The 25255-nt window shown below is 39.3% G+C and overlaps 1 protein-coding gene across 1 annotated transcript; it reads left to right on the top strand.

Moving 5' to 3' along the window:
- Positions 1 to 1750: 1750 nt before the first annotated feature.
- Positions 1751 to 19537, top strand: LOC109035242 (clavesin-2). The gene is made up of 8 exons (XM_019048814.2): positions 1751 to 2145; positions 2843 to 3041; positions 3882 to 3973; positions 6779 to 6929; positions 14106 to 14299; positions 15850 to 15960; positions 17476 to 17620; positions 18605 to 19537. Exons 2-8 carry the CDS (start codon positions 2894 to 2896, stop codon positions 18637 to 18639), a joined length of 876 nt encoding a protein of 291 aa, XP_018904359.1. The 5' UTR covers positions 1751 to 2145; positions 2843 to 2893; the 3' UTR covers positions 18640 to 19537.
- Positions 19538 to 25255: the final 5718 nt, after the last annotated feature.

Here is a 25255-nt window from a genome sequence, read left to right as displayed (position 1 = left end):
TTTAACTTCCGCCGCCGTGCCGCGCGGACCACACTGTGTTTGACGCAATGCGTGAAGTATTCATGTAGTCTTGTAGGCACTGTGCGTTTCACGCCGCGCCGCGCCGACCGCTGTTGACCGTACTGTGTTTGACGCAATGCGTGAAGTATTCATGCAGTCTCGTAGGCGCTAATATGTGTTACATGCCGACCGCCGCGTCGAGGGATTCTCCTTTTCATCTCAAGTCCTCGTCATCATGTCTCTTTGCGCCGCGCCACTCCAGGCCAAATTACGTGTTTTGTTTCTCTCTTAACTCAAGTAATTAAAGGTGCGCAGTCTTTTGTATCACCGAAATACGACAAAATGAGAAATTAATGAACTCTCAGGAAATGAGAGATTTTGTCACCTTTTCTTGTTTGTAATTTTTTTCTGAATCCGATTTTTTTGTACCTGCGTTTAAAAAAATTGCAAAATTTGCCGCCCCCTAATTTTGCCGCCATGGGTCGCAGCCCATGTGGCCACCCCTTAATCCGGCCCTGATTTCTGTCAATCAGAACTATGTGCATTATGACGTGAGCCCTGTTATACATGTATTCTTAAGAGTGCCAGGGCTCATGTCTTTATGCACATAGTTCCGTTTGATAGAAATACGTCCAATTATATCCATTTTTCAATTAAAGTTGGGCGTATGATAGCATTATCATTTCATTAAGTAAATAAATTATAAGAGTTTCCTACAGCATAGCGAACCGAGGTACACATGTTCTGTGATTTTACTGTCTTAATGAATTTCAAAGGATTGGACGTATAAAGATGACTACAGTATCTATAGATTAAAAATTACGGTGGGCTCCGGTTTCACGAAGGATGCGTTATACTACACACACCCCGAAGATAACCTTACGATAAAAATTGTTAATATGATCCCGGAAGAATTAGACATTCGTAATACCTAAGTCACTGTAAGAAGAAAGTAGGGTCTCGACGGAGAGTCATAATTGGACTACATTTTGCAATTAGGAGCTATAAATTCTGACTCAGTATAAAAACAACGTATGAACCATTAGTTTTCCTTATGCACATACGTGCTTTTTCAAATGAGCCAGAATTTATAGTTCCGAATTGCAAAATTAAGTCCAATTTAGTTTCAAAGCTACACCGTTATGACACTCGGAACTTCCTGCAATATTCTGCCACATCTCTTAACGTTATGACATGTGATATCACAGCTCTTCAGAAAAATATAGGTAAAAAATTACTAATAAAACCTATATCTATAGACAGATATAATAGATTGAACATCGCCCATCGAAAAACACGGCGTATGACGTCATCTACCGTGGTAGTGCATACTGCCGTGCTAAGGAAAAAACGCCGTATGAACCTCCAGGCGTTGCCAAATTTCCTCTGATATAATACGAATTTATTTGGGAAATTGTAAATATTTTTCTTCCAATTTTTCAGACTATTTTGCTTGCAATTTAATCTAAAATAACTGAAAATTTTAAGGAAAAACATGTATACATTACACGTCACGCCCTTTATTTTATGAAGCGTGTGATATTCTGAAAAAATTTTTGCCCACTTTATAGTCCTGAATACTAATTGAAAGTTTATCAACTTTCGATATTGTACCTCATTGCTGTTGAATACACCCGCCGTTTTGTTTAAAATTTGGCAATATTGAATTGTAGTTCCGTTCTTTCGTAGGAAAAACGACGAATAGTTTGTCTAGTGAAGCAGCTGCGTGAAGTGCTCCGATAGACTCACAATCCATTTGAGACAATCAGGTGAACGACTTCTAAAAGAGAGCTCTGATTCCATTATTCATCCAATTGTTTTGTGAGATGATCTGCTAATCACAATTCACGCGTCCTCTCTCAACTGGACGCATTTATGCTAAAAGGAGCTATGTGCATAGGGTGTGTGTGGAACATAGTTCCTTTTAGCATAAATACGTCCAACTGAATCATAGAGAATAAAAATGACAGGTTAATTATCTTAGAGTTTTAAATCGACCTACTTTTTACCGATCAGTTGTGATTAGAGGAGGCAGAAGTTATCAAACCTTCCTGAATGCCTCGATAACTGCCGAGTTTGCTACTTACCATAATTATTATTTTTAAAGTTTAGTTCGTGAAAAACGTGCGTCTGGATCTTGCTCTGGTATGTGCTACAAATTCTTTATAATTGTATCCTAAATTTCCTCTCTATTTTTAGGATTGTTTCGCATAAAGTCCAGAAGAAAAGTAAAAGTGTTTACTTTTTTTAGGTTTTTTTCTTTCAACCAGGTTTCAGAGGTCTTCAGAATGTGAAAGCATTTCGACCACAGTCGTATCCTACCGTACTGTAGATGAACGGCGTATGAGCCTTCAGACGTTGCAATATATCCATCAATATAAAACGAATTTACTGGGAAAATTGTGAATACGTCGTTTCAAATTTTTTAGACAATTTTGTTCGCAATTTGATCTGAAATATCTGAAAATTGCAAGGAAAAATAAGCATAACTTTCCTCAAAAATAAATGTTTATTACAGAGAAATTTGGTAACTCTTGAATGTTTTGATGGAGGTTTCCTTTGTTCCGGCAGTATTGTGTATTGCGAATATTGCGTATATTTTGAATTTGCGTGTATTTGTGTATTGTGTATTCGAATTTTCGTTAACACTTGTGGGAGTGGAATCGGAAATCATGATCGAAAATATTTTGCGGAGGGTCGATCCGAAAGCAAAAAAGCCTGGAAACTGGCCCACCTTTCTTTTTTTGGAAAGTGATCGGCGTATAAGAGGGAATTCAAACCCCCTGGATACATTTCTTAGCGGTCAAGCTAACTATTTTGACTAATATTCATCAATTTGCAGTTTGTGCCCAGAGTCTTAGTCGGAACCGTGGACAAAGTCATACATTTTTCAATGCCGGACAAGCAGGGGTTTGTCTGCGTGCCACGAAATGACCCATTTGACTTAAACGATGAATGGTTAAAGAAAGCAGAAGTTGAAGTTTGCGAAAATTGTGCTCAGGCTAGATCTAACCTTGACAAACTAAGGATATTGCTTCAGAGTACGTATTGAATTTTTATTCTCTTGCTCCTAGTAAATATAAGAACAATTAGCTCTCTATGGTTCAATTAGCAGATTCTAAAATTTGCCCATTCTGTGAATTCGGATTTATACACACGTCCAGAATTTGAAACGCTAGGAACAAGCCGAGTGGATGTGCCAACTATTACCGTTTCCAAGCTGCCCATGTTGCCTATCGAGATATTGAAGGAGAACTGGCTTAACGAGTGAGCGACAATGGGAGTAGAGCATTAATCAATTGGATGTATTTCTATCAAACGGAACTATGTGCATTATGATGTAAGCCGTGTTATGCACATATTCTTATGGGTCTCAGGGCTCATGTCTTAATACACATAGTTCCGTTTGGCAAAAATGCGTCCAATTAATGCCTCGAAGGAAACAAGGTTTGCTAATTTTAAATTCGGGTCCATGGGGACTCATAATTAAAACATTTAGTAGTATTAAAGGGGGCCTGAAGGCTTCAAAAGCAAAGGAGGAACCCCCAAGACCTCATAATTACAGTATCCAAATAAATACATGAGACCTGAGAAAGAACAGAGGGGCCCCAACTACTTTGGAGAGTTTTAAGGGTGCAAGTCGATACAGATGGGCCATTTTCAATGGCTTATATTATTATGAATATTAGGCATCTTTAATGTTTGGGCATTTCTAAGTTTCTGAGTCGGTGTGTTTTCATTCTCACAGATTCGAATGCAGTCCATTTTTATTTTTTTAAATAAAAACAAAGCATTACTTTCTCACTGTATTTATAGGTTTAGCAGGAAAAATAAACAGCATGAACCGATTTAAAGCGTAATTTTTTTTCTCCACGTTCTAGGCGTGCCTGATCTAAATCCGAGGACAGATGATCCATTTCTCCTTTCATTTCTGCGTGCAAGGAAACACGATGTTGAGAAAGCGCTTAAAATGGTATCGTATCTTTTTTTTTACAATGCTTCGATCTATTAATTTATTCTTTCATCAATTTGCCTATCTATTTCTTATTATCTTTTAAAATAAATCATGCAAACAATATACACTTATGGTAGGTACTCGCATCATGCACAGCCTCAGTGTGACTCCAGGCTCACTAGTTTCAGATACGTCTCAGCGTTTTTAAGAGTTTGAAAAGTATTCTCTTGTTTAATTATCTTCTGTAATTTCCATGCAATTTGACATCCAATCTGCATACGTTTGAAAACATCTAACCAGAGCAGTTGCAGTTGACATTAAAAATCACACACATTAAGTGCAGTGAAAACACACGAACTCCGCCAAATTGCGTTTGTATCGTAAATAGAACGCTCAACGATTGAACTTTTCTGTGAATAAAAGGATGAGCACAACAACTTTTCAAGATTACTTTCATGCCAGCAATTGCGGTAGCGTAGCTGGCGGGCTGGGCCTCCTCCAGAAAATTGTCACAAACAACGTAATTCTTCGTGTTTTTCAGGGATTTTATTATAGTTAGATCCCCCTTCCTAAGAAAACTTTTTGGTTAAGCCAGCGCCACTGTGCGACGAATTGGTCACAATATTTGAGACAAGATTTGACAACGATAAAGAGATTATTCTTCATGAATTTGCAGACTGTTATTACTTGAATGTATAATGTGTGGCTTGCAAACAAATTGAAGGGAGTTACGTGTAAACTGCAAAGAGCATAATTGTACCTGCGAAACTTTACACGTGCTTTGTGATTAGATCAAAACATAAGGAGACTATATATCCATGACTTTGAGTCGTATGGTTTCTCTCTAGTTGCTGACAAATCAAGTCTTCCAACCGAAGTAGCTTTAAATCATAATACTTTCATCGAAGTACAAGATGATTTCTCTGAAATGATATTGGAATTGGTAATTAAAGGAAATACTACTACTCCTGAGGCAACCAAATTTCATTCCAGAATGGAGGCGAACAACCTTTTTCATAAAAAAAAGAATGCAATTATTTGAACTAGACATGCACGCATACATTAAAGATCGCAAAAAAAGGAAATGAACTGCTTTTAATAGAACCTGCATCAAACGGGTAATTTTACAAAGTAAATGAAGTCACTGACACCATAATAATAGGCTCGAGGCCCGGGTCAAAAACGACAACACTTTCTATGTATTACTCTATAGAATATTTTGCAATCCAACCATCCGGTCCATGATCGAGTCTCGTGACATTTTTGGGGAAAAAACTGCGGTATTCGTTAATTCGAGTAACGCTAGTCTAAAATAGGTAAGATAGTATAGCTGTCAGACTTCAGTTATAGTTTAATTTTTCAAAGAAATGTCCATGCAAATCGCTTTTCAAATGCTTCCACGTAAAATTTTACATTTTAAATGAGAATAATCCATGCAAAGTGTGCAAAAATTTCAAAATAATGAGTTGAAAAATGCTGACTCCACGAGTTTAAATATTAGCGCCTAACGTAGAGCGGAGCGGCTGGCGTACTGCCATGCCAGCGCGACATGCGCATTAGCGCCTACAAACCTAACAAGGATACTTCACGCATTGCGCAATGCGTGAAGTATCCTAGTTAGGTTTGTAGGCGCTAATGCGCTGGTCGCCCTCGCCCGCCGCCGCGCCACGGCGCTTCAAGCAACTATTTTGCAACAGAAGTGTTGCACAGTATCATACGAAATTGAAGGCGCTCCAACGTATCCAGAATGACAGGCATCCTTTAAGAGTACGGAGCGATCCTCGCAAAATAAATCAAGATACTACGGCACAAGAAGAGAGCGGTAGTCCAAAAACTCACCAAGTCCTAGCATCCGTATTAAATAACGTTTAGCATAACTTTTGAATTCCATCGCAGAAAAAAGTGACTCGATTTGAGCAGGAACATTCTTGAGTATGCTGTCAAGAAGATTTTATTTTGAATCAAGAATAAAATAACTGAGTTGAAGCGGGTTTCTACTTGATGGAAGTGACTTTCCTTTTTATATAAGCATATTTTCTTCTGTACTTGAGCATTATTTTCTTTATTGATTCATAAGGAAATCTTCTCGGCGGTATATTTGAGCATATTTCTGCTCGAATCAAGTCATTTTTTCCTCTAATGGAGTTCAAAAATCATGCTAAATGTTATAGAATACATATCAAAGGTGTAAGTCGGCAATCACATAACTCGGTCTGCGACGTCGTAGACTTCTCGCCATACTTTATTTTTTAAACGGAAAACCACTCAACGGAAAGTCTTTAAAACTGCCGTGATTTTTCTTCTCTGTGCGAAGAAAATTCTGCATAAACTTCAAGGAATGATGTCAATTTGTTCTCCTTTTAAAAAAATAACAAGGAAGCGGAAATTTTCAGACACCGCAAACGAGATATGTGATTGCGGACTTACGACGTCGATATGTATTACTCTATAGAGTATTTTTTAATTCAACGATGCAGTGCATGATCGAGCCTCGTGACATTTTTTGGGAAAAAACTGAGGTATTTGTTAATTCGAGTAACGCCAATCTAAAATAGGCAAGATAATAGTTGCCAGACTTCAGTTATAGTCACCCTAGGCTATTAAGCGCCGTTTAATTTTTCAAAGAGATTTCCATGCAAATTACTTTTCGAATGCTTCTACGTAAAATTACTCCCAGGATGTTTATAGACCGGATCCTTCGGTTAATTGCATTTTTTGTCGACTCCAGGGGATATGACTTCGTCTCAAGCATCTGATTTTTTAGCCCTGCATAATTTTTATGAAATTTTATCATTTAATCATGCTTTGTTTTGTTCTCTATAGGTTTTACAGTACTATGAAATGCGATTGAAATACCCGAAGTATTATGAAACAACTCTACCATCTGAAAAATGGTTTGTTTACAGTAAAGTGACACACACCATCCTGGAGAACAGAGATTCTGAAGGAAGGTCAATTTTAATACTCAAAGGCGGTAAGGTTATATTTAAATTCTGTAAAATACTGTGCAAAGTGCGAGTCATATTCTATACGCCAAGGGCGGGGGTGAACTTGTCTTAAATCATAGGTACAAATGATTGCTACTTTTGTGTCCGAAATGTTCCTCTTTTCACAGCTTCATGATCGCTGTGTATCTTAGATCCAGCATTTTCGCAGTTTTCTTTTCTCTATATTTTTAACATTCTTACAGTGAAATAATTACTCGTTAAGTGTAAAAATGGTGCAACATTTTTTTTCATTTTGCTAAAAATGTATTGTTCCTAATTTGATGGTAACGACGTAAACATTTTGGGTAAAATATGAATTTGTCAAAGTTTGAAGGGAAGAAAGAAAACCGTAAAGTTTTCTTTAAAGTTTCGCCCCTTCTCCGATTGGCACCCTATCCAACGCATGATAATTAACTCTAAAATGCGTCTCTAATTTTAAAGCGTTACTATTACGGCATTAAAGCAGCATGCACACTGCACAGATAACCAACATCCACAAACTTGTCTACCCAAGGATTTACTATTTCAATTTTGTTATTCGTATGATAAGGCTTGCCTCTGTTTGAAATCTATGTCAACGACCTTTCTACGATGGAATATACCTGACCTTTACATTGCACCTCCTTCCCTCTCCACGTATTGATATTTCGTTTTCCTAGTTTCGCTTTTATCTTAACCTCCTCTCTTAAAATCTCTTTCTCTCTTCCTCCTCTTCAATCTCACACTCTTACTAGTTTTCTTCTGCAAGTCCGTCGTTTTTTGCATTCGATCTCTTTATAATGCAATTTCATAGAGTAATTATGAAGCTTTGATTAACTTTCTTACCGTCAGTTAGGCGCTGGTGTTCATAATAAGTCTTCCGATAAGTTATGGTTTATTTACATTCTTACATAGATACTAGATTTATAGATGAATAAATGTCCGTCATACTTTTCCGTTTCGAGGGCCGTAAATTCCGCGGCTCCCCGTGTGACCGCAAATCCTGTTTAAACAATGCAACTAATCTTTTTGAACCGTGTCCGTAATTATTGTAGGCTCAGTTTTCTGTTCAACTCTTACAAGTCGACGGTGAAACTACCAAACCACGTATATCGGTTTGCGACGTCGAAGACTTCCTGTCATACTTTATTTTTTAAATGAAACACTACTTTACGTCCAGTCTCGAAAATTTGTGTGATTTTTCCTCATCGTGCGGAGAAAATTCTGTGAAAATTTCAAGGAATGATATTGATTTGGTCTAGGTACTTCAAAAAAATAAAATGTGAGCGTAGATTTTTAAACACCGCAAACGAGATACGTGGTTTGGTAGTTTCACCGTCGAAGTGCAACTATAATGACCAATTTTTTGAACAAGTAGTCATGTTGTAGATTCCCATCAAGTAAAAATAAAAAATAAAAAAACGAACATAAGAAAAAAGAAAAAACACCAAGTAGCGATATCAGAGGTTGAAATAAAGGCAATGTTAACCCGTTACCTGATAAATTGTGTGTGATGTACACCTATGAGTACCTGATTCCGCTTCAGTCATGCTTACTATTTGTTATATTCCAAACATATATTGAGACGAACATTCCAGCCCACGCCCCGAGGCCCTCTGGAAGCAGTGGCGTGGCGTGAACTGCGATATATCGATTGTTATGCCATTTAAACCTATAGAAAAGGATCGATAAACAGGGTGTTCGCAGCGACCACCTTAATAATCGATTCTTTACCATAGGTTTAAATGGAATAACAATCGATTTATCGCAATTCACGCCACGCCACTGTCTGGAAGGCCCCCTGCCCCTCCCCTCTCTGGAAGTTATTCCAATAGTCTAAACAACCGTCCGAGCGGCTGAAGCAGATCAGGCGGGTAAGAAAAACTGGAGAGCCTTCAAATTCTCTATACGCAACACGAACATCCCCAGAGCACGAATAGTTGCTTCCAGTGGCGTGTCGTGAATGATCGATTATCGATATTTCCCCATTTAAAGCTGTAGTAAAGAATCGATTATCAAGGTGTTCGTTGCGAACACCTTGTTTATCGATCCTTTTCCATAGGTTTAAAGGTCAGATCAATCGATATATCGCAAAGCACGCTACGCCACTGGTTGCTTCCACGTGTTATCGTGTAAGCGTCCCGTCCATATTATAGTGATACTGAAAGGTGTGACTATCATGTCCTTGTGCGTAATTTGAAGTACAGTAATTTTGTTTTGTTTGATTTCTGAAGGAATTTGACGCGCAAATTTTAGAGAAAAGTAGATGCAAAATCTTGCCAAGAGGTGAACTTGGAATACATTTTTGTATGTAAACAGTGAATTCAGTTCCTCTCCTCCCCTTTTCCGCAAAATTGAGCCTCGGTTGACAAGTGACAATTATTGACGGTTTGGATTCACCGAGAAAAAGTTATGTTGATTAATCATTCTAAATGTAAAAAAAGTGTGCGAGAACTTTCAAAATGCTGAATTAACCCGTACGGCAGTTACTTTAGCAATGTCAAGATGTAATACTAACTGCTGTAGGGGGTTATTAAACATTTTGAAAGTTCTCGCACACACTTTTTTACATCCAGAATGTTAAATCAACATCACTTATTTTCGGTGATGTTTTTGCCGAGCAATTTGTCGAATTGAGTCCGTTGAACAGAGAGTTTGATGATTAACTGTATCGTCTAAAATAGTCACTCGAAGCGTAGGAGAAAAGTGAAAGGGGTAATTGAAAACATGAACAGTTTTGAGGATATCGAGGCCGATATTTTGGGGGTCACTGTTTTTCATTTCGTGAGGTTAAAATTGTAAAATATTCAGTCGCAATTTCAACTTTGCTTTCTAAAGCGACGAGAGTCTTCGATGTGACCTACATATGCCTCTTCTTTTTATACATTACGCATCAGTTCATCCGTATGGAATAATTTTAGTGGATGACAGTGAGAGAGCTGCGCCATCAAGACAATAATACGATGTATGCTAACTACGTCGAAGAAAACTTTTATGTCCTGTGTCTACAAGTGCAAATCAAAAACACGTGAGCCTAAAATTTGCGACGTTCGGGTGTTTTGACGCACGGAATACTACGTCTAACCCATTCACTTGTGTCATGTACTCTTGAGTCCTCGGGTTCATCAAAATGCGACATGTTTTTGGAGAATAACCGACAGCTAGCATTTTTCGTGTAATCAATGTCGAAGGCAATTAGCCAATTCAGGCATTTTGTCAAATGCCTAGGCAAATGGTCAAATATTTTTACTTAGATTGAAATTTTGATTTTTTACCCTAATTTTAGACAAAATAATTCGTTTCTCTTGCAAGAAAGAATTCTCTGTAAAAATATGCAGCATACAACAGTATTTTAAACGATTCTAAGATCCTGAATGCACAATTATCATGAATTATACATCAAATAATCGTTACATCGGATGAGATCCATCGAAAAATCGGACGAATCTGACGATTAAAAGGGCGGAGGGAGAGGGGAAGGCGGGTTGCTAATTGGACTGCATTTTGCAATTTAGAACTAAAATTTCTGGCTCATCTGTAAAAACACTTATGTGCATAAGGAAACTGTAGGCATATACGTTGTTTCTTAACTGAGCTAGAAATCGTAGGTCCTAATTGCAAGATGTGGTCTAATTTTGATCAAATTCTGAAATTGGAGCCGGAGCCAATGTTTGATGAGGTTTTTTTCGCAGATTCGAATGCAAACCCGTAAAACTTGTAATTTTCGCCAAACTCAGTTGTCAGGCTTTCATATTTAGGCTAATAATTGAGAGAGAAAAAAAACACTAAGAAGTGGCCCAAACTGTATGTAATAAGGTGGAGAAACATGACGGCGTTTTAATGCCGTCTTGAATTTTGCGGCATGTTACCTAAGTTGAGTTCACTGACGAGTGTGATCTGCTGATGAGGTCTAAAAAGACCCAAACCGGTATAGATCTCTTGGCGTGGCTCTAACTTAATATTCCAATGCAAACTGCCCGAGCTGAACACTCTCCCCCATCAGTTTTGTACTGGTTAGACTCATAGACTTACTCATTAGAGTTAAAATAAATTTATTTTTGACTCTAATTATAATTTTTGGAACTTCCTGGCTTTGTTTTCCCCGCGAAATAGTGTAGATCTTGCACCATTTCTCCACCTTTAGGCTAATATTAGACCCGAAAAGAGACCAAAAATGACCAAATCATAATGCGTTCCGTAAGATGAGCCTACAATGAGCAAAAGATCATAGAGTTGAGGAAATTCATGGTGAGCCCAGAAGCGGTCACTTTCGATAACCCTCTTTTGGTAACCTTGGAATATTCGTACGACACTTTTCCTTGGCGCGGCAAATTAGACGACTGCACTTCAGTGGCATGGCGTGCTTTGCGATATATCGATTGATCTGCAATTTAAACGTATGAAAAAGGATCGATAAACAGGGTATACCTTAATAATCGATTCTTTACCATAGCTTCAAATGGGGAAATATCGATAATCGATCATTCACGCCTCGCTCCGCTGCAATTGCAAAATGGATTTCCGCAAAATTCAGCTGGTTGGCAGTGCAGTCGTCGTTGACCTAGCGAGCCGTCATTCCGGGCAGGGTGCATGGGAATCAGTAATCAGATGCTAATGATGATACTATCATTGTCGACGACGCGACGGCTGATCGATTGTTAGTGCCCAGTGTCATTGACATAACTGCATTTGAGCACAGTGCGTCCCATTATTCAAATTTTCATCGCCTTCGACGCACACTCTTCACCTTTCTTTCTTTCTTTGTCGCTCATGGCTCATTCATGTTGTCCCCTCCCCCGCAATTTCCAGGTCTCGCGATGCGTGCTTTGCGATAAATCGACTGAGCTGCCATTTAAATCTATAGAAAAGGATCGATAAATAGGGTGTTCGCAACGAACACCGTAATAATCGATTCTTTACTATAGTTTCAAATGGGGAAATATCGATAATTGATCATTCGCCCTTCGCCACTGCATCGTTCGTCCCCGAAACTTAGTCCACTCCCACTTTTTGCCCGGTCTGAGTTGCAAGATTGAACGCGAAATTGACCATGCAAATAAAATTTCTAACTTTCATTATTAAGATTGATCTTCAACTTTTGCGCAGTGCAGTCTCAGTGGGATCGATGTATTTTAAATGTCAAACTTTTGGTGAATTAATTTTGGAGAAACGAAATTTTGATCGCTGGAATCAATGAGTTCGTGACGAGAATCATCTTCCGAAGTCTAAAAACAAAGTTAAAGGTACTGCTTTTAACTATCAATATATATCGATATGTCGCAGGCAACTAGCAATATCCTAGCATTTTGCAAGCGGTTTACATGCTGTTTCGATAAATCGCAGGAATGCGAATCGGTATAATGAAGGTTTGTTAGGTAATGGTCTTCAAACGCATGAGCGTGGCTATATGATACAGTCTCGATTGAGTTTAGCTATATACAGAGGGGGTGGGGGGTACCGGGACCCTGAGGCCTCTCAAAGCTAACATTTAGACAGTGGAGAGAAAGAGGGTGTCCTCTCCCCAAAATTTTACTTTTTCTCGAGAATGCATTGATGATGTCGGTAACAAGTGTTGGAAGAAATTTGTGCGCAATGTCTTTTGACTCTTTTTGACTGTTTGACAGGGAAGTTACTTTTCCCTTTTACGTGGGCTTAATTCGAGGATGATAACGAGATTTCCTCCCCCGGAACAACAAAAATTGTAGGGGAAAGGGTGATACTTCATTATGGAAGCAACCAAAAATTGAGTCCTCGGGGTACCTAATTTTCAAAAAATTTAAGTGGGAGGGCCTCCGAACTCCCCCTCCTCTCCATCCAACTGGGGAATAATCTTCTCAGAGGGACACTAAAATCATAGTAGCTTCCTTTTTTGATGTCAGTCCGCCCGTGTTAAAATAGAGGCATCTCGCTGAAATACAACCATTCGGTCAACCGTGAGGCAGGCCGACGTGAGTGCAGTATCCACACATTATGCAAATCATGCGCCAAAACAAATCTACCCGCTGAAACTGGCAACCGTGCACTTTTGCGGCTTTCTTTTGTGCACCAAATCCATTAATTAAAGCTCTTTGCAGACCAGAACTATTTTATGAATCACAGATCTCGCGATCGACATTTCATACTATCTCAATGATTAATCGATGGTAGTATGTTTTGCTAAACTTCTTTCATTATTATTTTATACACTACTATCCCGATGATCATCAACCTCATATTAAAAATTCCTCGAAGCAGCGCGCATCGCAATGTGTTATTTCGCGTTCGAACTGACACCCGTCTATTTGTTTCAATATTTTTCCTTCGAGTCTTTCACTCACAAAATGATGATCCTGCTAAGCCTGTCTGCACTCTACTCTCACTGCAATAGCTATAATGCAACATTTTCAACTTTTAACGGTCTCCCATTTTCATCTAGTCTGTGTTGATTTTCGTTATTATTAGTCATTTCATCTAAGTTTGATCACTATTTCTTCTCACCTCACTTACATATTCGGTAATGTGGTACCAACAATTTTAGGTCTCCAAAATGTCTTTATTTTCAAATTTAAAGTACTATATGATCGGCCTAAGTTCGCGATCACATATCTCGTTTGCGGTGTCTGAAAATCTCCGCCTCGATATTATTTTTTAAAAGAGAACAAATTGAAATCATTCCTTGAAGTTGATGCAGAATTTTCTTCGCACAGAGAAGAAAAATCACGGCAGTTTTAAAGAATTGCTGTTGAGTAGTTTTTAATTGAAAAAATATAGTATGACAGGAAGTCTGTGACGTCACAAACCGAGTTATATATGTGATTGCCGACTTACATCGTCTATATCTGACTTCTTTCTGACCTTTTCTAACCTTCAAACTTAATATCTCACAAAAAACGCTGATTTTTACGTCTACTTTGCTCGTTTTGGTTGGCTAGAAAACCATGGCTGCAAACGCGGGGAATTCAAAAGATGGCATTTCAAACTACGCAAATTGCGTCTTAAGGGGTAGATTACGGACTTTTATAAATTGACCATCGTGATTTTTGTGCTATTTCCCCTGTATAAAATTTTATTTCCGAAGTTTTTATCTGAAACTTTCCGGTTGTATTTTTTGCGTATAAAGGACCTATTATTGCAACGGAAATACTCATATATTTAACGTGTTGATTTTTATTATACCGTCGGAACGTTCCCCGAATATTTTACAGGTAACATGGATCCTAGCATCTTGGAGCCAGAGCAAATAGTGTCCGCTTTAGCGACTAGCGTACAGTTCCTTACGGAAGATCCCAAGACGCAGGTTGCGGGACTGATTTTACTCATAGATTTAGCCGGATTCACTCTGAGCCATATGAGACTGATTACTCCACGTAATGTTTACGTTGTTCTAAACGCTTTACAGGTGATTTTTTTTATACTTTCACTTTAAAACTTACAGATCATAGTGCAATGGACATGTTGCATTTGTGAGGAATTTGCGATTTGACTGTTGCTTCAGATATAAAAGTTAGCGAGAAACACGATGGTGCCACTGGTTTTCTCTGAAATCAACTCCCAAGCTCAAAAAAAGCTCTCAAGTTGAGGCCAAAATGGAGGGGATATCCCACGCTATCCTGAGAGTCCACCTCTACATCAAGACAAACTCTCCATGCAAAGATAGGGAACAACTACATTTGCAGAGTTGCCGTGTTTTCAGTTGTAGAGTCCCCAAATAAAGTGGCATCACTGCTAATGTATTTGCTCCCTATCTTTGCATGGAGAGTTTGTCTTGATGTAGAGGTGGACTCTCAGGATAGCGTGGGATATCCCCTCCATTTTGGCCTCAACTTGAGAGCTTTTTTTGAGCTTGGGAGTTGATTTCAGAAAAAACCAGTGGCACCATCGTGTTTCTCGCGAACTTTTACATAAGAACCAACAGTCAAATCGCAAATTCCTCACACATGCAACATCTCCATTACAGAGCACAGGCGGATACAAAAGATTTACAGATAGAACAGAGAACTGAAAAGTTTCAGCTGGCGTTTTTCGAACTATACAAGCGCTAATTGGACCACATCTTGCAGTTAGGAACTGCAATTTCTGGCTCAGTTTAGAAACAATGTAGGCACCACTATTATCCCTAGGTACATGCGTGTTTTTACAGATGCGGCAGAAATCCTAGTTTCAAATTTGCAAAATGCAGTCCAATTTTGCTTGATCAAAAACTGAGATCTCGTATTGTCACTCAAACAAATATTTCGGGCTGGAAAGTTCGGAGTCAAATTTATAGCGGAAGTTCGTATCCCAAGGCCACACGGAAAGATTTAGGACTTGTGCAGTTTGCACGACACCTGTTGGATTCACCGTATTTTTTCCCTTAACTCCTTAATTTTGAAGAGATCGTGCAAATATAATCATACAAATATATTTAGCACGTTGGCATACGAGTGCGCACCACGTGATGTGACCCCACCGTCAAAGAACGATAGACATTTTTTTTTAAACCCCGTAAATTTTGAAACGGTATTTCTACAAAAAAAATCGCTAAGATTTGTGTTTTAGAGAACTTATTTTGGGTATTTATTCTCCAGTAACATTAGGCAACAGTAGGCAATGCCAATGGGAGCTAAATTTAAGCAACTCATGCCAATGGGGAATAATGTGAAGGACGACTTTACGTAGTCTTCAAGTAATTCCCTCTGAATTTCAAATAATTCAACTCTTAAGACCCCTCACGAGGAAAAAGTTCTTCGATCCTCAAATTTTTCTACCCGTGCACTGCGTGAGCCAATGGAAGTAAGGTTGCGTGGAGGGTCTTCGGCAGAATTCTATTTTCATGAGCAATGGCGGGTAAACTGGAAAAAAGAATCCCCTTGTGGTAGAACACACTCTAACAAACTCGTCGATTAATAATTGTATTCATTTAACAGCAAATACAATTTTTATCTTTTGGAAATTTTAACTTTTTTGCAGGACACATTTCCTGTTCGAACTCGAGCAATTCACATCGTCAACACTCCATTCTTCTTCGAGGCGTTGTACAATTGTTTCAAACCGTTCCTGAAGGAAAAATTACGGAAACGAGTGAGTATAAAATAAATGATTAGCTTATATTTTTGTTTATTTTTCTTACCTCAAGTAAATATATAAATACAAGATCGTGGAGCCTCAAAATGAATATAAATACTAGCTACTAAATACAAGACAAGCGACAAGAGCGAACACTATCACTGAAAAAAAATGTGCTTGGCTCAAGCATGATGATTCTTGAATTTGCCGCCAAGATTTTGTTTTTATCTTGATTTAAGCTAAATTTCTCTTGATACAAGAAAAATAATGCTTAGGTTCAGCAAAAAAGTAGTTTATCCCTGATAAAAATTGGCGATAAGAGCTGCGTTTCAAAATAACATAAGAATTCTTACAGCCGGCTAAAGAAGGCTACAGAAAATCATATAGCTGGCTGTAGAATGCGGAGAAAATCATACGGCCGGGCTATACGAAGCGATAAAAAATTATGCAGCCGGGCTATAGTTCCTATCGCCGGGCATTACACTTTATCGCCTGGCTGTTGCTTTTTCGCCATCGGCTATAAATGGCTATAAGAAATTGTGTAGAAATTCGTGTGCTTTGGAAATCTTTAAGTTTGATACGGAATCACCTTAATATTTACAAAACACACGTTATATTTTCCTTTACTACATATTTTTTTTCATCAATTAAAATGAGAATAATCCATACAGGATGTGCAAACATTTCAAAATCATGAGTTGAATAACGCTGACTCCACCGGATTAAATATTAGAGCCTAACACAAAGCGGAGCGGCGACGCACTGGCGCCTACAAACCTAACAGGGATACTTCACGCATTGCGCAACGCGTGAAGTATCCCTGTTAGGTTTGTAGGCGCCAATGCGCGTTCAGCGCTGGCTGCCCGCCTGCCGCGCCGCAGCGTGCCACGGCGCCTGAAGGAACTATTTCACCCCAGAGGTATTGCACAGTATTATGCGAAACTAAAGGCGCTCTAATATATTAGGAATGGCAGGCATCCATCAAAAGTACGGAGCTTTCCTCGCAAAATAAATCAAGATACTACGGTCCAAAAAGAGAGCAGTGGTCCAAAAACTCTCTAAGTCCCAGCATCCGTAATTAGTGACGTTTAGCATACACTTTATCGCCTGGCTGTTGCTTAATCGCCATCGGCTATAAAAGGCTATAAGAAATTGTGTAGCCGGCTATAGAAGCTATTGGAAATCTTACAGCCGGCTGTAGGTCTATGGTTTTTTGGAACACAGATTCTACTGCCAATTTTCACCAGGGATATTAAGCAGAAAAATTCTTGATTTAAGAAAAAATACTTAACGGCGGCAAAGCAAAGATTCTTCTTTTTTTAGTGAGGTTAAAAGGGACAACTGAGACATTCTCAAGAAGTATACCTCAAGGTTGACGATGCAGCCGGGGAGCCGTAAATAGTTTGCGCCACTGGACCTCTATGTAAACGTTAGAAAATTTGATCTATAGTCCCTAATGGAAGGAACTTTGTAATAAAAATACCATTAGAGTATCGTTAGCCACGAATGTTATTTTGTTGATTTTTTCAGATTAAAATTCACGGAAAGAATTTCAAGTCGCTCCACGCTTTTGTAGAGCCAAAAGTTTTGCCAAAAGAATACGGTGGAGAGCAACCCCCTGTCAACAACCGATCTTTGTGCCATCAATTGACTCAAAATGAACAAATGATAAAAGGTAGCTTTAGAATTGATCCACAAAGACTATAATCATTGCTATCCGTTCTCTGACCTCTCAACTTGTTATTTTTAGTCCGATTTGCGTGTAGTATATACGAGGTATATGCATGCAAATACTCGGAGGTCTGATTAACATAATATTTTTAGTTTATTTCGGACCGGATCTATAAAAAGAGACCTCATATTCCGGGAGGCAATTTCCCTCAACTTTTTGCTAAAGCATGAAGGGAAAAAATCTGGAAATTTTTGCGCAAGTTTGACCCTGAGCGCTTAAAAGTTGGAGGAGATAAAAAACCTAAAATTCCAAAAAAAAATTATTCGGTTGTGAAAAACTTGGTGTATGTTTGAAAAAAGTTGAAACAAATTTTCTTCCGGGAGATAAACTCCCTTTTCACACATACAATCACATTCAAATTTTTACGCAATGCTATCTCCTGGGAGCTTTTGAAACACCGGCCAAAAATAATGACTGTAATCGATATTAAATTTGAAGTATAAATTTATTGACTAAAATGTCTTGCTTTTCAGGGATGTGAAAGCCTAGAATAAAAGCATCAGAGCTCAATTTGCAATTCAACATTGTAAAGGAGTAGCTGTATTTAAATAAATTTTAGCTTATACTTATTATTTTGTTTATATTATTTTTAATTTATTGACGGGAACATGTTTTGAATTGACAAGCTCATAAGACTCGTCGTGAAACCACAAACACAATACATGAAATAGGTACCTTAAATGAAAATTGTCAACCACTATTCAGCAAATGAATAGTAATTTAAATAAAATTCTGCAGTGTGAAAATGTCGTTCAGCTCCAGACCATATCACCGGCTCAGGTTCAGATTCCTTCAGTTATTAGAAGTGCATTTCATACAGTTTCCTCTCATTTTGCCAAGCATTTCTGTTTGGACCCAAAAAAGTATTCTCGCACGTACCTTACAATATGACAACTAATTTACATTTTCATTGAATTTTCGTTTCAGAATGGGCTAAGTTCCGTTACAAAAAATCAAAATAAGGTAAGTCCTGGGACACAGGAGGACTTAGATGACTCCTTGAGCTTTTGACCGTGAAACTTGGTATAATGAATGATCATGATACTCACTCAACGGTCGAGCCATCAGCCGACCTTAAAGACACTTCTACAATTTTATGTCAAATATTTCTAAATATATATTAGTTTCCATCGCCATCCAAAATCCTCTGACGAGTTTTGTGTAGTTCTGTTTTCTTCCAAAGCTATGTACAATATCCTGGTTGTAATTTGGTTAGCGACAAACCATTTTGAATATGTGCTTACTCAGATAATAAGAATAACATGCGTTCCCAGACATTTAAAACTTCTTAAAATTTATATTAAATATCCAAGTTTCCCATTGTATGTAGTATAATTATACTATATCTACTGCGCTCCGCTCATCCGAAAGCAGTGAATCTTGGAAAGTAGTTACCGGGGTAGCCCTCCGGGGTTGGGCAACGTAGCAGCCAGGGGGCGTACCCTCTAGTATTTACATACACGTAACATTATATTAATGGTATGGTATATACCTCACTATCAGAAGCAATCTGCACCGGATCACATCATCCAATCTCGGGGCTAGCAGTTAATCGTAGAATTGGACTACAATACGTAAGAAAATGTTACAGCGAGCATGCAAACTCTGGCTCAGATGGGGAGTTACAATCGTTAAGCGCAAACCATGTCCTATACACCTGTCTTGGCGTTGAATACAAATTACTGTTAGGAAGTTCTGCGCAGCGAACGACCTAATTAAAGCTCAAGTCATGATCAGAGAAAGTTCCGCTTTACTGATAAGTGTTTTATAAACCAACCAGTCCAGTAAGTCCACGATTTGTTGCACGAAATCGGTAAGATTTGCAGAAGAACAACCTGACAAGCTTAATTGTTGACAAATGTACAGTCTTTAGCTGCTACATCATTTTCACATTCATTATTTCTATCTTAAGATCAGTCTTTCATGAGCCTGTCATCTTAAAATGGGACTATGAAATAAAAAAATCAATCCTACGTATGTGAGGTTTGCATCCTATTTTTTCCTTGTTTTTGATGAGATTTTTTGTATTACCAATTACTAAATCGATCCAAAACTTTACTGTAGGATGGAGAACCCTTGAAGCAACAAGTGTGGGTACTTTTGGAAAAATTTCATCTGATAAGGTACTATTATATAAAAAAAACAACTGTTTTGATGGTATGAATGCACCACTTGCAGCATTTCCTGCGACACTGACTAGTCTAAAGCACAATACGGTCGTTCCGCGAGCTCAAGAATAAGCATTGCACAAGAAAATTGAATGAACCAATCAAATCAATAATCTTTCAAAATGTTACTTAGCTGGATCCGAGTTAATGTATCGTGGGATGACGCAGCAGCGAAGCTCTTCCGGTAGCAGCGCTGTCAGTTCAACCGAATTTTACTGATACATTATAATGAGCCCCCCCCCCCCCCCCAAAAAAAAAGAAAGAAAAATCACTTCGTGAAATCTCCACTCGTAAGAGAAAATACGAATTAATGACTACGTCATATATAATGCGTCCAACATATTCACGGTCTTCCACCTTCCAAAAAGACAGATGAAAGCAAGTCAATCTTGCATTCAGTCCAGTGTCTCGGATATGTATTGTGCAAGTGGGATTTTCTTGGTCACTGATCAATTACTATAAATACAAAAGCCTCAGCGCACATAACCATTTCCCGAAGTTCCCATACGAATTGATCCGAAAAATTTTCTTTAATCGAAAACTGCTGTCATGGCAGCTTTCCAAAGTTACTGCTGCGTTTCAGCAGTTGCAGTTGCAGTTCCAGCTGATATAACTGGAAATGCTGAATAATTTCAGTAAATATTCACTTTAGCTGTAACTTTCAGAGTCATGGCCGCGGCCCATGGCGGCAAATTTTGCAATTTTTTTTAAAAAAAAGATCGAATTTTGAAAAAAAATAACAAACGAGAAAAGGTGACAAAATCTCTCATTTCCTGAGAGTATAGTAATTTCTAATTTTGTTGTCTTTTAGTGATAAAAGAGACAGCACCTTTCATTAATCGAGTTAAGAGAGAAACCAAACACGCAATTTGGCCTGGAATGGCGCGACTTAGAGAGAAATGATGACGAGGACTTGAGATGAAAAGGAGAAGCCCTCGACGCGGCGGTCGGCATGTAACACATGTTAGCGCCTACAAGACTGAACGAATACTTCAAACATTGCGTCAAACACAGTGCGGTCACTGCGGTCAGCGTGAAACGGACAGCGCCTACAAGAATCCATGAATACTTCACACATTGCGCCAAAGACAGTGCGGCCAGCGTGAAACTCTTAGCGCCTACAAGACTGCGTGAATACTTCACGCATTGCGTCAAACACAGTGCAGTCTGCGCGGCGCGGCGGCGGAAGTTAAAATCATTAAACTTCATCTATGTTTGTTCACTCATAATTTGTTCGTTCATTTCTTATGAATAGAAGGCCTTGTCCACACAGAGATAGGTTTACGGAACTTAACTTTCGCGCAAAGTTCCGTGAACTTTTGCAAGTAATGTTAACAGGAGTGGTGTTAACAGGGCTTTCCCAAAAAATATGTCCAACACGAGTAAACGATTCTTATGCATCCCTCTCCCGCTGGCACGCTTACTTGATGGTTTTTTTTTTGGTATTTCAAAACGAATGAGAGGGGGCGGCAAAATACAGGCGGCCCATGGGCGGCAATTAGGTAAATCCGGCCTTGATTACAACCACCTGCTTTCGCCAATATAGGATCCCTCCATATCCCTTTTGTCTTCTTTGTCTGTAGCTTTGTCCATCAATTTCAACAATCAGCCCTCGGTTCTCCTTATTTTACCATCTGTATGGTTACCGTTGAATTGGTAATTTTGGAATCAATGTTGCATTTCGTTGTTGGATATTTTATGAAACGATTCCGAAGTGCAACTCTAAAAACCTAATCGCAGACTTCAAACTCCCTCGAGACAGCGATAGACAAAGAGGACATAAGGAGTATGGAGCGATCCTATTGGTTGAAATGGTTTTTTTTATATAGACTAAGATGGAAAATGATGGGGTCCCTCGTGGGTTGCCGTTACTTAGTCTATTATCTACCTTCATTGTCGATTGCAACCACCTGCTTCCGCCCATAGAATTCCTCCATATCCCTTTTGTCCCCTTTGTCTATACCGACGATGAAACTACCAAACCACGTATCTCGGTTTGCGACGTCGCAGACTTCCTGTCATACTTTATTTTTTAAATGAAAAACTACTTATCATCTAGTCTTGAAAATTTCTGTGATTTTTCCTCTTTGTGCGGAGAAAATTCCGTGAAAATTTAAAGGAATGATATTGATTTGGTCTACTTCAAAAAAATAAAATGTGAGCGTAGATTTTTAAACACCGCAAACGAGATACGTGGTTTGGTAGTTTCACCGTCGATATAACTTTGTCTATCAATTTCAACAATGAGCCCGTAGGGCCGAGTAGGACTCGAGGAAACAGCGGAGCAGCCAGCGCAACTCCCGCTGGTCCTGCACTCGCCGGGCACCAGCCTCGCTCTCCGGCTTGGTGCCCTGTCTTTTCCCCCGTTTTAAGATCGATTATAACACACGAACGAAAGTGAAAAGTACTTTCGCTCTCGTCCGAGGTCCCCCGTCGGGGGGCTCCGATGAGGGGGGGGGGGGGGCGGCGGCGCCGGCGGGGCCATGGAAATAGTTTCACTTACGGTTGCATGAGTCCTCCGTCCGAGGTGTCCCCGGCCGTTGTCCCGTGTCCGAGTGTCCGTTCCGTGTCCGCTCGTCGCCGCAACCCTCCAGTGCCCAAGTGTTTGAGCCTCATCTGCGCCGCTGCTCCGAGCATGATCCCGTCTTCGGAGCCTCGACCGTCCAGCATCTCGCCGTCCCAGCGCTGCCCCCTGGTAAGTCTTACTCGCGCCCCCCGCCATCCTGTTTACGTCTTAGAGGGGGGATGCGGGGGTGGGGAGGGGAGGTTAACATGTTATCCCGTACGAAGTGGGGACTCGTCCTGCGAACCATACGTCCAAAGTGCGAAACCACGTATTTCCGCTTGCGACGTTGCAGACTTCCTGTCATACCAGATTTAATCTTTGGAAAATTTGTCAAAGTGTCTCTGGAAAATTTCCACGATTTTTCCTCCCTGGCTGCAAAATATTTGCTTATTATTTCAAGCTATTTAGTTCGGTCGTTGCTCTTCGAAAATATAAAATGGGAGCAGAAATTTTGAAACACCGCGATGCAGCTACGTGGTTACGTGCTAAGGAAAAACGCCGTATGAACATTCGAGAGTTGCCAAATTTCCCTTGATAAAATATGTATTTTTGACGACATTCGTGCACATTTTTCTTTGAAATCGTCAGATGCATTAGATTAAATTGCGTACGAAATTGTCTGACAATTTTGGAAAACATATTCACAAATTTCCCCGTAAATTCGTTCTTTATCGAAGGAAATTTGGTAACGTCTGAAGGTTCATACGGCGTTCTTTCTTAGCACGGCAGTGTACCTTGGCCATCGATGCGTTCAATTCAAAATTACCTCGATCACGGTTTATCAAAATTGCATATGTGTTTCGGGCTCTTGGAGGAAAAGTGGCGCAGCGTCACCAGCACGTGCTGAGAAAAATTGAACCACACTTCGTAATGAGAACTAATTTTAGAGACAGCATATGTGCCGTTAATTTCCCCGTATAGATAGAATCTTTTAGAAAATGAGCAAAAGGTAGTGGATCCTTCCTGCGCGATCATTCCAACAACGCTACGTTTTGTATCACATTTTAAGATTTTTCCGGGTGTGCATTAAGTTTATCGTTATGGACGAAAATATGCATGGAGGATTTTAAAATGCGAGGAATATTCGAGCCAATATCAGCAACCGGATAATTATGCAGATTATAGATGACACTGAGCTATCCTGCCTTGCTAAGAAAAAACGCCGTATGAACATTCGAGCATTGCCAAAATCTCCCGCCTCAACCTGCATTTTTTAGGAAAGTTATACATAATTTTTCCTTGAAATGTTCAGATATTTAGGATTAAATTGCAAACAAAACTGTCTGAAAGATTTGATGGAAAAATACTCATGATTTTATCGGTGAATTCGGTTTTTAATGGAGAAAATATGGCAACGTCTGAAGGCTCATACGATGTTTGTCCTGTATTCATCGTACTCCTTCCATCCTTCTTTGTTAACGAGGATATTTGATAGAATCCATAAGTGAGCTTATTAATGTCAAGTTTATAATTAATCCTGAAAAATTCTTATGAGAGAGCGGTGGAATATGCAATTAAGAGACCACCGAGAGTTTTAGACGTTCGTCTCAGGTTATTTTACGAATCAGAGGAAAACGACCGAGGAATGGGGTATGCTGTATTTGATTTGTTGTGCCAACAGTTGGAGGTTATTTTAATTTGGCATGAAAGAATGAAAGGAGAGGTCAAGCTACAATGCGTTTTTTTACACGGTTTACCTTCATTATTACGTACCCATTCAACGCCGATACTTCTTTATGACTTACGCTTTAAACAATTTAAGGAATCCAACCGTGTCTGCGGATAGGACAGCAATACGTGACTCAGGCAATAATTAACCGTATCCTCTTTCTCGATAACAATTGGCGAAAAATCTTTCTTTTTTTTTCTTAGCTAAAAGTCATTAAAAATCAACGATTAATCAGATTATAAGGTCAACCTGTGTGGGTTTAATTACAGTCGAACACAATGTGGGTCAGAGAAAAAATAAATTTGCACGTGGAAAAAATAAGGCAAAATAGGTGAAGCAGATTTGTTCCACTTTTGGGGGCTACGGAAGTACAAAGTCACATGATTTGTGATCTCCGTAGCTTCTATCGCTGCGAAGAATGTCGACGACGCTGATAATATCCAAAGTTTTGCACTCCCTGGCCAAGTTGGTGGGTACATTTTTATGTTGTTTGTCCTGCCACCAACGTCAGACCAAATGCAACATTCAACATTTCCTTGAATTGTCAGCTTTTCATCTTTGACACTGGCGTAGGGGAGGAACTCAATTAACAATTATACATAGTACCTATATATAATTTAGTTATAAGTTAGAGTCTAATATTAAGACTCAAAAGTTCAAGTTCATTTACTAATCATATTTAACCCTATAATGTAAAACAATTAATACTCTGTAGTTTTGTTCATAAATAAAAATAAAAACAAAAAACAAAATTATGTTATTCTGATGAGAGCGGACAAAATGATGTGATGTGCGAACGCCTCGGCGGATCTAGACTGTCGGAACAGGGGGAGGGCAAGGGAGGTGCGGGGGCCTCCCCAGAGAATTTTTGATTTTTTGAGCATCTAATATGTAGTTTGAGTCAAATGCGGCATCAATAATAATTCCCAAATGTAAGTGTCTCTCCCTAAGCTTTCCTCCGTTCTTTCCTTCTTTCCTCCTTTCCTTTTTCTTCCTCCTTTTTTCGGACAAATGGGGGGGGTGCGCCCCCCCCGCCCTCCTCCCCTTGCATCGACCTGTTAGGGAGGGGGAGGGGGAGGGTGTTTGGCATGGGAGTGAGGAAGCGGACCCGGGCAAATTCGTGAGAAAACTGCCGCACTGGATGAAACAATTGCGTGGGTTATGTAAGGCGAGGT

This window comes from Bemisia tabaci, chromosome 1 (assembly GCF_918797505.1).
Source record: "Bemisia tabaci chromosome 1, PGI_BMITA_v3".
In the NCBI taxonomy this organism is placed as follows: domain Eukaryota; kingdom Metazoa; phylum Arthropoda; class Insecta; order Hemiptera; family Aleyrodidae; genus Bemisia; species Bemisia tabaci.
The sequence above is the reverse complement of the archived record's forward strand: the minus strand, read 5'-3'. Positions and strand labels throughout refer to the sequence as shown.

What these genes read in the sequence shown, in the direction of transcription:
- LOC109035242 (XM_019048814.2), top strand. Translation starts at nt 2,894, where the DNA reads ATGCCGGACAAGCAGGGGTTTGTCTGCGTGCCACGAAATGACCCATTT. An exon ending in AATTTTAATACTCAAAGGCG is followed by an intron (nt 6,930 to 14,105) that starts GTAAGGTTATAT and finishes AATATTTTACAG; the next exon opens with GTAACATGGATCCTAGCATC. An exon ending in AGGAAAAATTACGGAAACGA is followed by an intron (nt 15,961 to 17,475) that starts GTGAGTATAAAA and finishes TGATTTTTTCAG; the next exon opens with ATTAAAATTCACGGAAAGAA.